The sequence below is a fragment of the Euleptes europaea genome, chromosome 5, assembly GCF_029931775.1.
Source record: "Euleptes europaea isolate rEulEur1 chromosome 5, rEulEur1.hap1, whole genome shotgun sequence".
Classification (NCBI taxonomy): domain Eukaryota; kingdom Metazoa; phylum Chordata; class Lepidosauria; order Squamata; family Sphaerodactylidae; genus Euleptes; species Euleptes europaea.
Genome location: NC_079316.1, coordinates 81,046,573 through 81,066,869, shown reverse-complemented (window position 1 = coordinate 81,066,869; position 20,297 = coordinate 81,046,573). Strand labels below are relative to the sequence as shown.

General features: G+C 40.9%; 2 protein-coding genes across 2 annotated transcripts in view; both read right to left on the bottom strand.

Annotated features, from left to right (window-relative positions):
* PDE6C (phosphodiesterase 6C) overlaps positions 1 to 9,188 on the bottom strand; it is a 73,459-nt gene extending 64,271 nt beyond the window's left edge. Inside the window, exon 1 of the mRNA XM_056850485.1 lies at positions 8,688 to 9,188. Coding sequence (XP_056706463.1) covers positions 8,688 to 9,167 — 480 coding nt within the window. The 5' untranslated portion in view covers positions 9,168 to 9,188. The remainder of the gene's footprint in view (positions 1 to 8,687) is intronic.
* Positions 1 to 20,297, bottom strand: part of LGI1 (leucine rich glioma inactivated 1) — a 290,579-nt gene that overhangs the window by 139,730 nt on the left and 130,552 nt on the right. The window lies entirely within an intron of this gene.

Here is a 20,297-nt window from a genome sequence, read left to right as displayed (position 1 = left end):
ACATTTTATCATGTCAATTACATTTTACATACAGCATGCCAATACAGCATGTCAATTTCATATTACTCCTCAGGAGTTCAATATATAGTGGAAAGTCCTTCAAATAGTCCCACAATTCTTCTGTAAGGAGAATCCTCTATGAAAAATTATAATTGACATGCTGTATCGACATGCTGTATGTAAAATGTAATTGTCATGATGATAAAATGTATGAAAGTAATACATAAGAATGGCAAATAAGCTTACCAAATTCATTATTTATTTATATGAGGGTATATATGATTTAGCCATTGTAGCTACAACCTCCTATTACATCTCCAGCCAATACAGATCAGTTCCTCTGGAGAAAATGGTCGCTTTGGCGATTGGACCCTATGGCATTGAAGCCCTTCCCCTCTCCTAACCCTGCCCTCCTTAGGCTCCACCCCCAAAATCTCCAGATATTTCCCAACCCAGAGCTGGCAACCCTAATGATGAAGAGAGCATTGACTCTCAAAAGCTTATCTTGCTGGTCTTTAAGGAGCCACGGGACTCGAATCTGGCCCTTCCAATGCAGACCAACATGGCTACCCAACTGGAAACGCACTGGCAGCCATTTTAAAATGGCAAGATTTGGTCCCTGTAGCCCACACCTGCAGGAAGCTTTGATGCCATATTTTGGAACAATGGAAGCTTCCAGGCCGTCTTCAAAGGCACCTCCTGTGTGCAGGGCACACAGCTGCATGTAATCAGTTCTTAACGGCGGCCAAATCACAGTATTTATAATTTCAAAAAGCAGTTTGCCATCGATGGTGCACGTTATGGAATTTATTGTTACCGTGACTGTATCATTTTATGTTACAATGAGACACTTGGAGAGCTAAACGTTGGATCTGATGTTTTCAAAAATAATAAATATTACAACTCTAAAGTCATAAATCATATGGAAACCATCAAACGTATTTCTCCTTTATCCAATAATGTCAAAACCATCAAGGTAATACTTCTGCTTGTTTAAAATAACAAACTTCCGAGGTTCAGTCCTGTCACTACTGTGCAAGATAGCAGCATTCAACGTTGTTGCCATTAACCACAACAGCCTCAGTGAAAGGCAAGCTGTTGGGAGCGCACAATCACAGACAGCTTGGTTTTTGTGACAAAAGCCGGTTTTATTGCCTTTGCTCTGTAATCTGAGAGGGCATTGCCAGAGAACAAACCAGGATTAAACCAAGATGCCTTCATTCTTATATCATGGTAAACTATGAATAAGGCTAACTGTGGTTGATGAATCAAGTAATTGTGGCTAATAACTCATCCTCAGACCCTGGCTTCAGGACCTGGTTTGATGGACCTCAACTAGCAGTAGTTAGCAGAGTGGCCCACATTCAAAAAGTCAGAAGTCCAAGGGATAGGGTTGCCAGCTCCAGGTTGAGAAATACCTGGAGATTTTGGAGGTAGAGCCTGAAGAGGGTGGGGTTTGGGCATGGGAGGGACTTCAGTGGGATATAATGCCATGGAGTCCACCTTACAAAACAGCCATTTTCTCCAGGTGAACTAATCTCTGATGCCTGGAGATCAGTTGTAATAGCAGGAGATCACCTGCCACCACCTGGAGGTTGGCTTCCCTAGCAAGGGAAGGGGTAGCCATTCTTCACAAAGACCCAGCCATGAAAGAAACTGCAAGATGGGGGAAACTAGTTACAATTCCAGACCTCATGCTGTAATCAATAGAAGTATGCAGTTGGCTCTGATTTGGGTGTACATCCTGCCACACCATGCCTTTGAGTGAGAAATGCATGATTTGGACTGTTAACAATGGATGCTATGTTAAACTCTTTTATTAGCACATGTTAAGGAACACAATACATTAGTTATTGGTTTTTTTAAAAGGGGAAGCCTCATACATTTATAATTTTAAAGTACTGGTAGTAATTTAAAATGTATGGCCCAGCAACATTTTACATTGCAGTACTTTTTCCTGCCCAGTGCTACTGATCCAATACTACAAGAACAATGTCCCCCCCAAAAGTTCACAAACAGTGCAATCCTATGCAGAGTTACTCCTAAGCCCATTGAAATGAATGGGTTAAGACCAGAGTAACTCTCATTAGGATAGCACTGTCAATGGCATGTGGATATCAGTTGAAGTACTGGTTATCAATGATGTCATGGACAATAACCAATAGCTGCCTGGTGCTGAGTGGAGATCTCCTGGTATCACAACTGATCTCCAGGTGACAGAGATCAATTCACCTGGAGAAAATGGCCGCTTTGGAAGATGTATTCTATGGCATTAAACCTCATTGAAGTCCCTTCCGTCCCCAAACCCTGCCCATCTCTGGCTCTACCCCCAAAATCTCCAAGTATTTTCCAACCCAGAGCTGGCAACCCTATATGACCCCCTCACCAACCACAGTCCACACACCTTCAGTGGGAATGCACTAGTGGTGGGAAGGGGAAATGTGTGTGAAAGTATTCTTGGGCACAAAATATAGCACCTCAGCATCCGAACATCCTTTATATTGAGCTGCCTTCGAAGTGTTAAATTGCTGACAGATATGTGTAGTTTTAGCTGGAATCTATTAGGACTATCCTGTGCTTAACAAGATCATTTGTATATAAATTTTATTCTTTCTGTAATTGACGTTTCCTTTATATACCTTCTGGTTGTGGACTGTAATAATAAAGACTGAACATATTGAGCTGCCAGCATTGGGAGTAGGAGGAACACATAAAATCTTGAGTCAATGTTTGCATTTTTGTTTGTATTAGGGTTGCCCACCTCCAGGTACTAGCTGGAGATCTCCCGCTATTACAACTGCTCTCCAGCCGAAAGAAATCAGTTCCTCTGGAGAAAACGGCCACTTTGGCAATTGACTCTATGGCATTTAAGTCCATACTTATGAGAAGAACACTATTACAGGAGCCAGTATTTCAAATTATTGGCATTGGGTGACCTCATAAATTAATTTTAGCATTGTGTCCTGATAAAAAGTTTAGAGCTGTAGTTTGCAATTAGCATTGCTACATTCAATGAGGAATGCAAGGCCAAAACCAGTATTTGAAGTATCTGGGAAAGGTCAGAGGGAGTTCCCCTTGTCTTTTGTGATACCCCTCCTTTAGTTATTGTTTAAATAAAGCAGGAGAGGCATGATTGAAGGCGCTTCTATTTTCATGATCCATGAAAGGCGCTTCTATTTTCCCTTCTCACAACTCCATCAAGAACCAAGACCCTTCACATAGCCTGTTGGGGACTTCTGTTGCCAGGACAACTTCTCCTACCTCTTCAGGAAGGGTTGAATTTGGCTCAGGGGACAGCATCAACACATTTCTCATTTGAGGGGGGGGGAAATCAGATAAATTGGGCCAAACGAATGAAATGTATCAAATTTGCTGAAGTGAGAATACCACTTCAGTTTCTTTTTGCTAGTGACAGGACCATTGAATCCACTGGAGCCATTTTCTACGGCTTTGGTATTAGAAAGGTGTGAAAACGCTGTCTTGGCAGAAGACCTGTCTATGTTCTTCAAAGCACATGTAGGGAGAATTTTCTCTCTTCAAAAATAAACTGTTCATGTTTTTAAATAGAAGCACTAATGACTTCTAATATAATTAACCCACAGCATTGGATATGTTACTGATTAAGGCCCAGAGTTGCAGCTCTTCCCTAAAGTCCTGGTGACATTAATGGAAGTTTTGAATAAGGAATGTGTCTGAAATTGGGTTTCCTTTTTTTTTTTTTTTTTACTAGCAAAATTACAACAATTACGATACTACAAAATGCAAAGTTGTATTGGAGAGCTAAATACTACACCTTTACTCCCTCCCCCAATTGAAGTCAATCATAATTCTTCAAATAAAACAAGTGAGATCTGTATTTGGCTCCAATAATTTAAGAACTCCTTTGAAAAATGTATGAGTAAATAGCACATATCAATACTTTTCTATGTTAATAGTGTAGTCCTAAACAGAGCAAAACCCTTCTAAGCCCACTGAAGTCAAAGGGGTTTGAAGGGTGTAAGTTTGTTTAGGATTGCACTGCAAATCGATCCATTACATTATTTTATGAAACTGGAGTTTTAATAATATGGTTGTGATTAGCAAAACCTTTTTTCTTTCATTTAGGAAATATTTCTCTATCAGAGAGTGATTGGTTTGGTTTACTGGTGGATTGTTCTCAATAAAAATGGACCTTGTGTTAAGAAACGGCACACAGCTTACACGTTGTGACTTTAATGTTATATAAACAATCCTGGTCTTCTTGTAGGAAGAATGGAATAAAAATGTAAGAAATAAATAACCCAGGGCATGATCCATCCAAAGTTAAACATTGCTAAATCATGTTACTTTGAATGAAAGATAGATAAATTGAAGTATGCCCTTGGTTGGTTGTTTATTAAAGTATATAAATGTCATCTGTATCAATAGACGGTAATCTGTGAAACAAAAGCCATTTTAAAGCTTTTTGAGGGGCAATCCTAAATTGTTAATATAAGCATGATAGTGATGGGATACACATCTTTCTTGATCTTTTGTCCTGTAATGTGCCTTATGAATTTAAAAGGATTATCCAACAAGCTTCTCAGCTAGGGTTGCCAACCTCCAGATGGCTGCTTTATAAGGTGGTTACGGGACAGCATGTGGCTAAGGGACAATACTCATAGATGTAATTATGTACCAACATTATAACTACCTATATATACTGACTGAAATACATCCAAACTACTATGCACAATCATTCTGCTGGCATAGAATCAAGAGTCCATATACAATCCCTGAGCTTGTTCTTCCATATATTGTGGATATCTCTTCAATGATACAACACCAGTAGATCAGTTAATAAAATAAAGTTATAAATAATCTCTTCTGTTTCGGTAGAAAAATGGCTATAAATAATCTCTTCAGTACTAGACGGATTGCCCGCTCCTGATCCCGTTTCGTAAAAATCTTCATCAGGAGCCGGCAACCCGTCTAGTACTGAAGAGATTATTTATAGCCATTTTTCTACCGATAGAAATAACCACCTGGCGCTTGGCAACCCTAGTTGGATGGCACCAGTCTTCTGCTGGAGCAAAGAGAATGGGCCCGCTAGCCAGTTTCCTTCTTTGCTGCTGTCCCATTCCATATGAGTTATTGTCCATGTGGGTCTCATGTTCTCTGGGATACAATTTTTGGGCATCAAATGGGACTCTTCTTCCCTTTCTCACTAGTATAAAAGATGGTAGGACCCAATCCTAAAATCCTAATCCTGGTGCAGTATTGCATGATGTTGAATATCACAATCAAACACTCTTTCATAACCCACATCAGTTGTCCTTAGAGGACACACTCTTAAACAATCAATAACTGGCCTGTCAGTAAAACATTCTGTTTCCATGATTGGCATCAACTCTTCTCCCTATTATATAGCAAGGGGTACAATCTATTTCTAAAAGTCTCCTGTGCAAGCCAAATAGAAATGAATAGGAACTGTACGAAACACAGAAATGCTCTTCAATAGCTCATATTCATTTCAGTGGGGCATGTGCAGGAGAACCTGCCCACCAGAATATGTCCTGTGGATCAGAACTGTTTGCTCAGCACCAGAAATATGTCACTGGACGTGGTTGCTCACTTTGCCTCATGCTCTCTCCACTAATAGATTGTAAAATTCACTCTAGTTACTTTGAAATCACTTTAATGAAATTTATGGGACTGCTTCAGATCAAACCGGTTGCAGAGATGACTACAGAAACACTGTACAGCTAGTGACCATTAACAGCTGGATCCTAAGCAGAGTTAGGTTTTTATTTAAAGCAATACTATCTCACCTTATGTCCATGGACTCAAGGCCCATAAACCCATTGATTTCAAGGAGCTTACAGTGCAATCTTAAACAGAGCTGCACCCTTTTAAATCCATGGATTTAGAAGGGTGCAACTGTGTTTAGAACTACAATATTAGGCATGTGTAACTCAGAATAGGATTAGTCTGTAAGATTAATGCAGCCCGTTGGCTACATACTGTCACCTTTTAGAAAGGATTTTCATGTGGCTATTCTCAAGAGATTGAACACTTTCTGTGATATAAACATGGATTAAAAGCAATGGTACCATAATGAGTGCTTCAGTTCGATTCAGTTTATTGGTTAAGTATAGAGGTTTGAATTTCTGAGAACAGCAAGCTGTAAAACATTAAAACATACCTGCTTAACACAGGATAAAGAGTAAAATCTAATATGGCATATTGAGTTGGCAATTGGCCACATGATTTTCCATTAATTCCTTCCTGCAATGACTGTATTACAACCAGAAAGTAAAAATGTAATTTCAATAGAATCATCAGTTCCTTTGACCTAACAACTCTTCAAGGAATTTTTCTCCACGGCTAATCACAGAAAGGACAGCACAGTAAACAGGGACAAACATCTTCTGTTTCAGCCATGTTATATATACACTATGGCCCAGAGGTAATTTCTAATACAGCACAGCCCCCCTCCCCAAAAAACCTTGAGTGGGCATGGTTTGAAACTGGAGGTCCATCATAGTTTGGTAAGGTTCTCTATTTCAAAAGTGATTTTAGTGGCACCATATAGTGAACAATAGAAGTAATTTTATTTATTTAAATTTTTTTGACCTGCACTCTTTAGTTTAAAAACTCCTGAGGTGGCTTACAACAGTTAAATTGCAAAATCACAAAATGTACAATAACGTAATAATCAGTGGTATGAAAAAATCTAACTAGAGCGGGAGCATCATTAAAAAATATATTGAGCAGTAAAAGTGTAATTAATTAAATGGAGAAATACCCTATAGAATCTAAGAACGCTTCAGCAGACAGGATAAGCCTTGTCCTCCACAAAGCAAAAGGATTTTAATATAATAGCTTGGAGGTTTGAAAACTCGCTGTAGAGACATTGCATTCAGGGATTGCATTCAGTTTAGTGGATCACAAATTGATAGGGGTGCCAGCCTCCCAATGGGACCTGGGGACCCCCACCCCCAGAATTACAACTCATCTCCAGACTACAGAGTTCAGTTCCCCTGAAGAAACAGGATGCTTTGGAGGATGGACTCTACGGCAATGTACCCCACTGAGGTCCCTGTCCTCCCTAGGCTCCACCCTAGATGTTTCCCAAGCTGGATTTGGCAACCCTATCACCCCCATCCCCCACTGCTGGCCAGGGAGGACCTGACAACCCCCATAAATCGTGCAGGCCTTCTCTGCAGTCTTAAGTATTTCCACAGATGAGGCTTTATGACCGTATCCTCTGTTTATGTAAATGCATGGCTGTTGACAATGCAGAGCAGAAAAAGAAAGAGAGGTGTTCAGATTTGTATTATGACCAAGCTTGGTTTTACATTCACATTATAAAACTCTACAGGCTCAACTAATTCATCCTAGTTCATTGTCTGAACCCTCAAACTACTTCAAAAAGCATTTGTGTGTGATTTAGTGATACAGGACTACACTGAAGCATGCTGAACTGCGGACTAATATGCAACAAACATTAGTAATTTAAATATGCTCAGATTGTCACCTGGTTTGAATGGAATTATCTCTGCTGGCGCATACAGAGTTTTTCCGGTTTAAACCATCTGAAATCTCATCAGGAGTCTAATTCTGTGCCTGTCAACTTCTGCAGCAGAGCTCATTTGCATCTTGCTACAGCGTACTGTGTGTGTGTGTGTGTGTGTGTGTGTGTGTGTGTGTGTGTATATATAGAGAGAGAGAGAGAGAGAGAGAGAGAGAGAGAGCGCGACTTTATTTCACATATTTTCAGCCTTGTTTGAGACTTCATGGTTAAGAAACCTGAGAGGTAACCCTAAGTCCATTGAATTCAATGAGTGTCACTCTGGTTAGGACTGCACTGTTGATTTCATGCCGGCAAGGGATAAGTAAGCACCCAGGCCCTGAACCCAAACACTCACAAATCTTGTGAGGGTTTTTAAAAACCCCAAATAGGATAAATTATTGTAGCGTAAGCCCCTTTCTATGCCTTTGCCTCCTTACAAATGAATTACCTTGTGAACAAAGGTAAGTATCAAGCAGAGACCGGGTGGGATCCAGAAAGCTTTTTTTTTGCTCAGTCTCACCCCATTCCCCTCCTTACTACACCCTCATCTTACGTAGCGTGCAGCACCCTGGATTCCCAGCACAGCCTTTTTAGTAAAGAGAACCCCACCTCCCATTTTCACCAAGAGAAAGCCTGGCTGGGAATCGGAAATTGCTCCTGCTACTGAAATTAATGAGAGTTGAGCAACTGCATCTTTTTCCTCTACAGCCCGACAGTGGCTACCTATAGCTGTGACAAAGCAGGTTAGAGACTTTACATAAGGCTAGTGCAAAGTACGATCTTTACAACATACCCTGACGTTTGGATGCCCTCTTCCATGCCCTACATATATTTTCCTACTGGAGAAACACTGATTCTGGACATTTTCTCGTTTCCTCACACCTGACAAAGCTTCCTGAGTGACTACCTTTCCTGAATCATTCTCTCCCCCTCCCCACACACGCACACATTTCATTTCCTAAGACATGTCCAAATATAGTCTTAGACCTAGGAGGCAGTCAAAAACCCTTTTGCTCAGTCAAAAACTCTTTTGGTTTTACAAACTGCATGCCCTTGCTTTTACAAAGCAGCAAAATCCCCAATGTCAAAGAGAGAGAGAGAGGAGAGAGAGAGAGAGGAGAGAGAGAGAGAGAGAGAGATATTTCCCACTCACCTTTTTTACATCTGGTATATTATATAGCTTCTTCGTATGAGCAACCCACCCCACTATCCCAATGTCCAAAGGAAAATAAATTTCTTTTTCAGGAGCTACCAGGTTGCTCTCATATGTGGAAGTAGGGGTGACATCTAAGAGCCGGGTAGCCACCTCTGGTGTACCATTGCGGGCACGGTAAACAAACATGCTACACCGGTCAGCTTGCAGTATCTGTGCCATCCTTTTCAGGACTTTGTGAACTGTCCTTTCCACGGTGGTTGATTCGTCCTGCATTTCTACCAGCAACTCAAAAAGCAAGTTAGATTCCTCCAGTTTGGTCATCTCCTTGAAGGAGACTCCATCCTTCACTTCCCCAGGGCTGACTTTGAAGATGTCCCCCAGTGCTTCTGCTCGCAGCTTTCGGTCAAAATACTCCTTGGCAAATTGTGGGTTGTTCATCAGATATTTCTCAACATCATCTTTATTGATCCCACCCATTTTGTGTGGCTGTTCCTTGGCAACTTTTTTTGGGGGGGGAAGTTAGAACCTCATCACTCTTGAAGCGGCGGCGGCAGTCGCAACCAAAACTCTTCCTTTGCTTCTAATGGGAAAACGGCAAGTCGCACATGCTGTATCTCCCATAGGCGCAGTACCGTGGAGTCGCTGTGTGGCTTCCCAACCTTCTAGAATCCTTGAGGTATGACAGCAGTTCACTGGCTTAGTGTCTTCTTAGTGAAAGATCCAGGAGACTGCTAATTAAAGAGATGTCAGGACACTAAACCCTTGAGCACTCTTAGCTCATAAATCCAGAGGGAGTCGTTTTAGCATGATAAACTAACCTAACCAACCCCCTACGTTGTGCAATAGTGCAATCGTGCATATTTTAAGTGTGTGCCCATCTATGCCCTTTATGATATCTTGAATGTGCTTTCCACTGACATGCAGTGCGGTGAATTCATCTTAAGGCGGTTTCCTTCTCCGTAAGTGTGCGGATTAGTATTTCACATGCTTGCACGTGCATTCCCATGCACATGCAGAGGCCCTCTCCATATATAAATTGCCAATATCTTGGATACAAAGGCTGCAATCTTAAGAACACTTTCCTAAGAGTAAGCCCCATTTAATAAAATGGGACTTACTTCTGAGTAGAACATTTAACATTACATTAATGGTCAAGTATATGTAGTGGATTAGTCAGTTAATCATACAACAGTAAACCCCTCAAAGAGACATCTTCGCATAAACTTTCATGGAATAGATCCCGCTTCATCAGATATGGGCTCCAGCCATGCCACAATAAATCTATTAGTCTTTAAGGTGCAGCAAGAATCTTTGTAGTTTTTTAATGCAATAGACTAACACGGCTTCATGACAAACAAACAGCTTTTGATCACAAATTCTACTTGACGTGTATTGAATTTATTGTTCATTACGATGGAAAGACGATCCTAGTACTTCATCCTTACTAGGTCTCACTTAGAGTGGCACAGCCAAGGTAACAGATAATTGGTACAACAAAGTTCATTGCTTTATTATGGTTTAGCAGCAGAGCGCATGCTTAGCATGCAGAAGGGCCCAGGTACAGTTCCTCTCACCTCCACTTAAATAATCTCAAATAGCAGGGCTGGCCTTTAGACATCACTGCCAGTCAGACTAGAAAATTGTGGATTAGATAGACAATGGTCTAATTCAGTATAAGACAGTTTATTACGCAGCCACAAGGTTGTACTGGTTAGCCTCATGGTTTGATGATAAAGCTTTGGATGTGACAACGTTGGAGCAATCTTATGTAAAGATCCACCTTAGAAGCTGGTTTATGTTAAGGTAATGTGTGTGCTAAGTGCTGTCAAGCCGCTTCCGATTCATGGGGACCCTATGAATCAATGTCCTCCCAAATGTTCTACTGTTAACTGCCTTGCTCAGGTCTTGCAAACTGAGGGCCGTGGCTTCCTTTACAGAATCAATCCATTTCATATTGGGTCTTCCTCTTTTAAGGTAATAGGAGCAAATAAAATATTACTCATATTCAAATAATTCAAATAATTTATTTATTGATTGCGTATGATAATGCAGATATATATATTCTAAGGAGGGGGGGTGGATCTGTGGTGGCTGGGAGTGGCGCAGCCATGCTGCCTCCTAAGAGGCTTCTTGGCTGCCACAGAGAATAAAAGAAGTATTTTTTAAAATGAAAATGGGGGGAAAGCCCCCATTGAAAACAGCAGGGCTGTGACACCACAAAAGGTGTTGTAGCCCCGCTGCAGCAGCGAGGGGCATTCCCAGGCTGGAAGGGGTTAGGAAACTAACTAAAGTCAGCTCCACCCCGGGAACGCCCCGGGAACGCTGCCCCCACACCGGCACTGGCATTCTCTTCTAGGATTTAGTTCCTGGAGAGGCTGCGCCGGCGGAGGAGCGCTGCGCATCTCCACAGCACCCAGGCGCCAATGGGAATGCCCCCTGTGCCAGCATAAGTACCTCTTATACTGTGATAAGTGGGCGCTTAACGCTGGCGCAGGGGCACACCACCTCCAAACGACTTTCGAGCCCCCCTCAGGAATGCGCTCTAAGTGTGACACTGTTCAGAGCTGAATTGGAAGTATGAGCAGTATCATTAAAATAAAGATTGCATTTGAGAAATATGGGACAAGTTTAGTAATAAATTGTCTGAGATTTTCATTTCTTATTTCAGTAGTGAGAGAGCTAGCTCTCAGGGCTGGGTGAAGAAAACTCGATTGCTAACATTGTGAAAAGGCTAGATTAGATAGATTTTATGACTTGGTTAAAAGTAAGGATATAATGCACTGTAGTTGAGTATTTGACTGTAGGTATTGCAGTGTTTCAGTTTTTCTAGACAAAATGTTTAATAACAACAAGACTTCGTATGTAAGAGTTAGAAAGGAAATTAACTCCTTTTGAGCTTCTTCTTACCTCTGAGAATAAATATTCAATTTCCAGTTTTCACAAATTGATATGTAATAGTGTTCGGGGTTCGGCCAGACATATTTTTTAAAAATGGCAGAAGGCCCTAGAGCATAAATTAAATGTTTATGTAAGGAGATTCTTTTTCTCAACTGGTCTAACATTTTCCATAAGTCTTAGTTTGAATGAAAACACAATTAAGATGTTACATCAGTAGCATTTAGTCCCAGTTAGATCCACAAGAATCTTTGTGCGAAAACGCATGGTCGCTTTAGCCTCCTTTATTCCCTGTCTCAGCCAGGATTCAGCCAGGATCGAACGCATGTGTTTCGCTGAATGCACGTTCGATCTTGGCTGAATCCTGGCTGAAACAGGGAATAAAGGAGGCTCAAGCGACCGTGCGTTTTTGCCCTTTGTTTCCAGCAATTGCCGGTGCTGTGGTGAATTAAATGTTGACTAAATCCATATGGGATGGAACTGTCCAAGGACAAGATGCTGTTGGAGAATGGTTACTATCATGTTATCTCGGGGTCTTGAATATACAGTTGTTTGTTCTCTGGAACTTTTTTTGCTAAATTATGTTGAACTAATACTTAAGAAATTTTTGATTCCAATACTATATATTATTAGGGCTGCCAGATTAGAATCAGCTAGGGTGTGGAAGGGGGGTAGGGAAAGAATCCAACGTGAAGAGTGTTCGTAGATGAAATAAAAAAAATTATTTGAATGTAAACAATCAAATCATAATAACTGTTCAATCCAGTTAACAACACTTTTCCATATTGTATCTATCCAAGTTGTTAACTGGATTGAACAGTTATTATAATTTGATTGTTTGACGCATATTTCTTTCTTTTCTTTTTGCCGTCAAGTCACAGCTGACTTATGGCACCCGTAGGGTTTTCAAGGCAAGAGACGTTCGGAGATGGTTTTGCCATTGCCTGCCTCTGTGTCCCAACCCTGGTATTCCTTGGAGGTCTCCCATTTAAAAACTAGCCAGGGTCAGGGCTAAGGGCTGAGAGTGTGTGACTGGCCCAAGGTCACCCAGCAAGTTTCCATGGCGTGAGGGGGGATTCAAACCTGGGTTTCCCAGATCCAATCCGACACCTTAACCACAATTCTATGCATGTTTACTCAGAAGAAATGTTTATATCAGCATGTTTATATAAGATGGCAGACAGATTTAAAGGCCTTGCTGTCCATCTGTGCACTCTTTCTGATTGTACAAGGTTCCAAACTGAATCAAGTCCATGAGTGACTGGGCTACCGCACTTGTATTCCCAGCGATGTATTAAGAGTTTGAAAACGTTATAAAAAGTACTGTTCACACTTTGTTTGGCTCCTTTAGCTGTGAAGACATCTTCCAACCATTTATAAGCCGTGGTACCCAAAAACCCTTTTAAAGCGATCAATTTTACCACACTTTGTATTCCCAGCGATATATTAAGAGTTTGAAATGTTATAAAAAACATCGCTTTAAAAGGATTTTTGGATACCATGGCTTATAAATGGTTGGAAGACGTCTTCACAGCTAAAGGGGCCAAACAAAGTGCGAACAGCATTTTTTATAACGTTTTCAAACTCTTAATACATCGCTGGGAATGCATAGAAAGTGCGAACAGTATTTTTTACAACATTTTCAAACTCTTAATACATCGCTTGGAATACATAGAAAGTGCAAACAGTATTTTTTACAACGTTTTCAAACTCTTAATACATCGCTGGGAATACAAAGTGCGGTAACCCCCTGGGTCTTCCTGCCTCTTGGAGTAACCACCTGTGGCATTTGACTAGCCATTATGGGATTTAAAGAGCCATTTCATCCCCCTCTATCCACTACTGTTTCAGGTTGTTTTTTTAAAGGAGTGGCTTTTTAAAAAAAGCTGCGAGGGGAGGGTTGCCAGCTCCAGGTTGGAAAATACCTTGAGATTTTGTGTGTGTGTGTATGGGGGGGAACCTGAGGAGGGCAAGGTTTGGCGAGGGGGGGGGGGACTTCAATGCCATAGAGTCCAATTGCCAAAGTGGCCATTTTCTCCAGGGGAACTGAACTCTGTCACCTGGAGATCAGTTGCAATAGTGGGAGATGTGAGGGGGAGGTCATATAAATGGGTGGTGGATGAACATGTTAGATGAGCATGTTCGGTGCTTGGAAAGAAACGGAGGGGGGCAAGCAAAGCTTACTCTGCTGCCAACAAACCTTCTTCTGGAGGGAGGGATGCCTATCTTCGCCATTAGTAAGCTTGAAATTTGACATTCTTAAACTTTGCTTTACAAATAAGATAAGATCAGTAGTTAACATTTTTATACTTTCAATTATTCTTTAACTGGTTAATTTGTTTTCAGGTCAACGTAAATGGAAAGCTCTGTTGACTTCCTTAGATGTAGTGCATTGGGTCTACTTTTCCTTGATAGTGCTGCTATTTCAAAGTAATTTTGACATACATATGGCTTACTGTAACACATATGACGTGCTTTTCCTTTGACGCCTGCAGTTACTACAGCAAATAAAGCTATTTATGGAATAGTTCTCTGTAGAATACCATCCTTGAGCTCCTACAGTACATGGAAACTCCTAAGAAGGATAACCGTCCGACGTGTAGCTGTATAAATAGTATCAAGCAGCATGTAAATGCCAAAGGTATTTACAAGGTTCCATTTGTTACAGTCTGGTGTTTACATGCGAGAATAGCCATAGGGACAGGAGGACGTGTGAATTCATTCATCAAGATTTTAAAAAAGAAATTAAGAAACAATTTGTGGCCTGTTAGTAAAGGTATTTTGTTGGTGCAACATCTGTAGGTTTACATGACTAACAGCGCCATCCAAAGCAGAGTTATACACTTCTAAGCCCATTGACCTGAATAACCTGAAGCAGTAGTGGATAGAGGGGGATGAAATGGTTCTTTTAAATCTCATAATGGCCAGTCAAATACCACAGGTGGTTACTCCAAGAAGCAGGAAGACCCAGTCGCTCCTGGACTTGATTCAGTTTGGAACCTTGTACAATCAGAAAGAGTACATGGGCTTTGTAGACTTATATACACAACTCTGGATGTAAGATTATTTTTTATTTTATAATATAATAATACTTTATACAAAGAGATACAGAAAAAAGCAAAAAAAAAAAAGATACAAAAAGAATATTAAATACAGAAAGTAGAAAAACAGCCAGATAAGATAAATAACACTGAGATTACTATTACCCATAAAATTAGTCTCACATGCATTAAACTGATATTTGACAACTACCATCTTTAGCATCATTAATACTCAAATTACTAGCCCTTTATTTCTTAATAAAACTATAACCATAATACAAATGTGTTATTAGTTTATATCTGTTATATGATCCTGAACAATCTCTTATTTGAATTATCATATTTGTAATATCTGAGCATTATGCAAAACAGATAATCTTACTTAATCTAAAGACATATATCTCTCAGGTCGCATCTTCCCCCTCAGACCATGTTTTGAGAGGAATATATGTAGTAGAATTTCCATTAATCTTATTCTCTTATTCCTTCACTTGAAGATTGGCAATCTTTTTTTTAGTCTTGAGACTAATTTAAAACATAAGAGCAATTGCAAGTTTTTACCTTCTTTTATCACTTGCCACGTTTTGATTTCTCCTTGAGTATTGGTCATATCCTGATATGTTATACAGTCATTATATTTCATTACAGATCTGTCATAATGGGCTTCTGTGGAATACATTAATGGTGAAGGCATCGGACTTAGTCTTCTTCGGTTAAGCTCCCATATGCTAAATAAACCGTCTCTAATTACATGATCCATGTTTTTTCATGTTTTTATCCCTAATGCTTTTTAACCCATAAATGGCTGTGCAGTCCTTCTCGTATATCTGATTTCTCTAATTTAATTAACCTTGAGTCAGGATTTTTAATCCAATCTGATATCCAAACTAATCCATTTGCTTGATAATATAGTTTTATATTCGGCAGTGCTAGTCCTCCTCTTTTCTTCTTGCCTTGTAATACTTTGAATCTAATTCTTGGTTTCTTGCCACTCCATACAAATTTATTTATCTATTGTTGCCAACTTTTCAAAGTCTTGTCCTCAAGATAAATTGGAAACATCTGAAACAGAAAATTAAGTTTAGGAAACACATTCATTTTTATCGTTGAAATTCTTCTGAGCCACGAGATCTTTAATTTTGACCATCTCAGTAAGTCTTTTTCAATTTTCCCCACATTACTTTATAATTATCTTTGAATAAGGTATTATTCTGTCCTGTTATTTTTATTCCTCAATCACCGTGCATCCTGTAATTGTTCTGACAGCATCTTCTTGTCTCGATAAAAAAAATTAAATGATTTTTTTTGCCTTTTTCCTATTAATGTTATAATTACAATGCATTCAAAATTATTCAGTTCACTCCATTAAATATCCAGTGGACCACTGAGGATTAGAAACAGTCAGCATCCCATCATCTGCGTAACTTTTCATTTTAAATTCTTCTTCTTCCACATTTATGTCGTTAAGAGCCCATTCCTGAAGGGCAGGTATATCTGCAATGGCTGGGAGCGGCACAGCTGTGCTGCCTCCTCAGAGGCTTCTCAGCCACCACTGAGACAAAAAAAAAGACTTTAAAAAAATAGAAAAATGGGGAAAATGTCTCATTATGCAAAGCGAGGCTACACCACCAAAAAAGGTGGCACAGCCACACTACTGCTTAAGGGGGTGTTCCTGGGGTGAACAGGGTTAGGAAGCTGCCCAAAGGTAGCTCAGCCCCCAGGAACACCCCACTTTGGGAATGGGAAACCCCCTCCCCAGGGCGGGCTTTCCCTTCTGGGAAATCCCTACTGGTTCAGCTGTGTTGATGGTGGGGGCCACTGGCTCCTGGACACTCTCTTTCCTCAGGAGTAAAATTCTCCAGTTGGCTTTCCTTGATATATTCCTCTAAACCCTCTTGGGTAGTTGAGATTTTTTATACAAATTTGAAAAAAATAAAAATAAATGTTCTTTAATGTCTTGTTCAGAATGACTAATTTGATCGTTCTTTTTCACTCCCGTGATTGTTTCTGGATGTAAGATTATGATGACTTGCACTTATTCAAGTTTTTGAACATTCGTTGGGTCACACCCTGCGCGATGTGCCTACGTCACTTCCGGGTTTACCCTGAAGCGACTCGGACGCTCTAGCGATCTCAGCCAAAACTCTATGGTTTCCAAAGAGTTTTAGCTGAGGTTACCAGAGCATCCGCATCGCTTCAGGGTAAACCCAACCCAAAAGTGACGCGCGTGCAGCGCATGTGTGTGCACACACTGCCCACCGGCCCTCAGCTGGTCGGCAGGCAGCCCAGTGTATTGGTGGGATCTTACCCGCCACCACCGGGCACTTGGCAACCCTAATCTATAAGTATGCTACTGAATTTTTAAAGCATGCAGGAAGAAAGGAGATGATGGACTGTCCTCAGATGGCAGATGCATATACATGGGCATAAAGAGAAAACAGTTTAAACAGTGGGGTCAAAATTCAACTGATATAGTCTGACATTTCTATGCAAAGTTCAAAGGTATACATTACAAGATAAGCACAGGGACCACTCACAACAGCAGTTACCAGCAATCAAAGAATTTTCCCTAGCTTTCCTAAGTCAATTTTATACTAGTAATGACCCTTCATCTCAATTCAAACCCAGATGAATTGTCAAACAAACTTCCTCATCAATTCCAATGTATCAATTTCAGACTACACTCCCTGTTTGAGGACATTTGTTGAACAATGGTAATTCTCGTTGGGTTTTTGCGTTACCTAAAACAGCTACTCCATTTATCACCATGCAAGATTTTTTTTACAAATTTCCAAAATTTAAATATCCATGTTTTAATATCTACCAAACATGAAATAAGCGTGAAGAAGTCATGTGCTGCTTGTTGAGAGGCCAAAGGCACCCGCTGAAGGTACTCTAAGTCAGAATCAGAGTGGAGTCATTGGGCCACTGAAAACAGCACCCCAGCAAATATCAAAGAATTCAGCAAAAGGAAGCTAGGTTGAACTTTAAGTCACTTTCTCAAAACAAGTTGGCAGTCTCTTGAGCGACAGCCTAGCTGGCAGTGGTTCCACTTAGTTGTTCATGATACGTAGAAGAACAGAAAGGCAAAATAAGGCTTACACGAACTTTTGAAGTATGGAGAAACACCTAGACCGGCCCAACAGGACTCCATGGAAATTCAGGGCGAAATAAGAACTTCGGTTGAATAGAAGGGCATGAAGGGACTCCTGGGGTGTGAGTAGGGTTGCCAGATCCGGGTTGGGAAATACCTGGAGATTTTGGGGGTGGAGCCTGAGGAGGGCGGGGTTTGAAGAAGGGAAGGATTCCAATGGGGTATAATGCCATTGGGGTATAATACCACTCTAGTCCACCTTCCCAAGCGGCCATTTTCTCCAGGTGAACTGATCTCTGTCGCCTGGAGATCAGTTGTAATAGCGGGAGATCTCCAGCCACCACCTGGAGGTTGGCAACCCTAGGTGTGACTCATATGAAAACCAAAGGTAATGTGGTGCATGCAGAGTGAGAAATGGAAAGAAAAGCTAGGGAACAGAGTACATTTGTGAGCCATTATCTTAGAAGATATCAGGGGGTAAGTAACATTTTTTCCCATGTCTGCCCGCTAGGAAACTGTGACAGGCTTGCATAAGTTACTGATAGTCAGTATGCTTGAGCAGAGGGTTGATTGGAGGAGGATTATTGCCACACTTTTAATGAGCTCAGCAGCTAAACTGTTTCACTTGAATCTGAATGGAGTGGTGGTGTCCTTCATTGTTTAGGGAGTCCCGCCCCCAGGTAAGACTGATCCCTAAGAAGCTCCTCAACACTCCTTATAATATAGCACTTATAACCCAGATTTGCTGAGAGCAATTTATGCAAAGTTCCCAGGTTGACTAGTTTATTTTTTAACAGCATAACAACCCCAGGGCTCTCAGATAATTCAAAGGCATGTTTAAGTTGGAGAGCTGTTTATCAAGAGGATATTTGAAGAAAACAGTGCTGCTGCAGGGGGTGATCTATGAGATCATTTCTTTCCACTGTGATTATTTTTCCTTCTTTATACTGAATATTTCCCCCAATTTCATTGTGACAGAGAGATACTTATGATTTTATTTGTTTTTGTTAGCTAGAGAGGAACTGTCACAAAATCAGGTTTTTCTGTCTCCTTAGCCAACAGACTGGCTAATAGACAGCCTTGCAAGGGGAAAGCCTAGTCTCTGAATCTCATTCACCTTCCTGCTGAGGAATTACAGATGTGGTGCAAACTTGTTGTCACCTATAGTACTCACGGGTTGTTTATGCATGGGTACTTTCACTCATGTTCACCTTCCTCCCAGTCTGTCTTGGTTGTTCCTTGGAGTTATGTGTGAGTTTTCCATCCATTAGAGATGACCTCACTGCCAGCCCTCACAAATCGTCGACTTTCCCATCCCTCTGTTAACTCGATTCTTCCCTCTCCCTTTTGCTCAGCCCGGGTGAAATCTCGGTGCATAATGCAAAGTGCAAGCTTAGTTTCACTCACAGCCAATTACAAAGCAGCATGTCCAGAGGCGGGGATTCAAATACTTCCTGCTTCCGCAGAGCTCTTTCTGAGCAGAAGAAAGGCTTTTTTAAATCCGAGGCTTGGATTTCTCCCCCCACCCTTCTTTTCAGATTGCTCTGTATTTTGTTTTTTGTTCTTAAAATGCTTTTTATGCGACAATTGGGTTTTTTTGGGGGGAGGGATCTTTTCTTTCACTACAGCCAATCACGAAACAGCATTTCAAGGGACGGGGATTCAAATACTTCCTGATTTGAGCTTGGAGATGGCTGGTGCATAGACTCCCAACAGGAAAGTGTGGGTCCTGCGAGCAATGAACCTCTGGTAAAACTCCCATGCATAAATGACCATGGTCAGCCAACCTGACAATGGGATAAGGCAGGATGTAAGTATTCTAAATAAATAAATGAATAAAATGTAAAAATCAAGGATCTATTAAAGGCATGGGTGCATGCTAGACCCATGTGAAGGGTCACTTCCTTTGCAAGAAATGATTTTAAGTACTTGAGCCTGTTTATTATAAAGACAACTCTGAATGAATATGAGCAGTTATTAGGGTTGCCAGGTCCCTCTTTGCTACCAGTGGGAGGTTTTTAGTGCGGAGCCTGAGGAGGGTGGGGTTTGGGGAGGGGAGGGGCTTCAATGCCATAGAGTCTACTTGCCAAAGTGGCCATTTTCTCCAGGGGAACTGAACTCTATTGACTGGAGATCAGTTGTAATAGCAGGAGATCTCCAGCTATTACCTGGAGGTTGGCAACCCTAGCAGTTATCAAGATTACAAAGAAGTGGTCCACAATGACCTGCCCCATATTTTAAAAGTTTGATTAGATGCACTCCGAGAGGGGTGAAGGTTTTCACAAGAATGACAAATCGATCATGCATCCTCACAGTGCTCCACAGCTGGTATAAATCCAGTTGATCTGAGTCCAAAAGAATAGCCAAAACTGAAGAGCTGGGACACTTTTTAGGAAATGTTCATATGCACCGAAAGAAAGACACATTCCTAAACTTCTTGCACCATTTAGTTAAATTGCCTTTAATTAATATGAATAATACTTCACAGTGCTTTTGCAAGTGCAAAATTTGTTTTCACATAATGAAGGACTAAGTAGAATAGGGGGAGGGAAGGCAGCGTGGTATAGCCCAATCCTG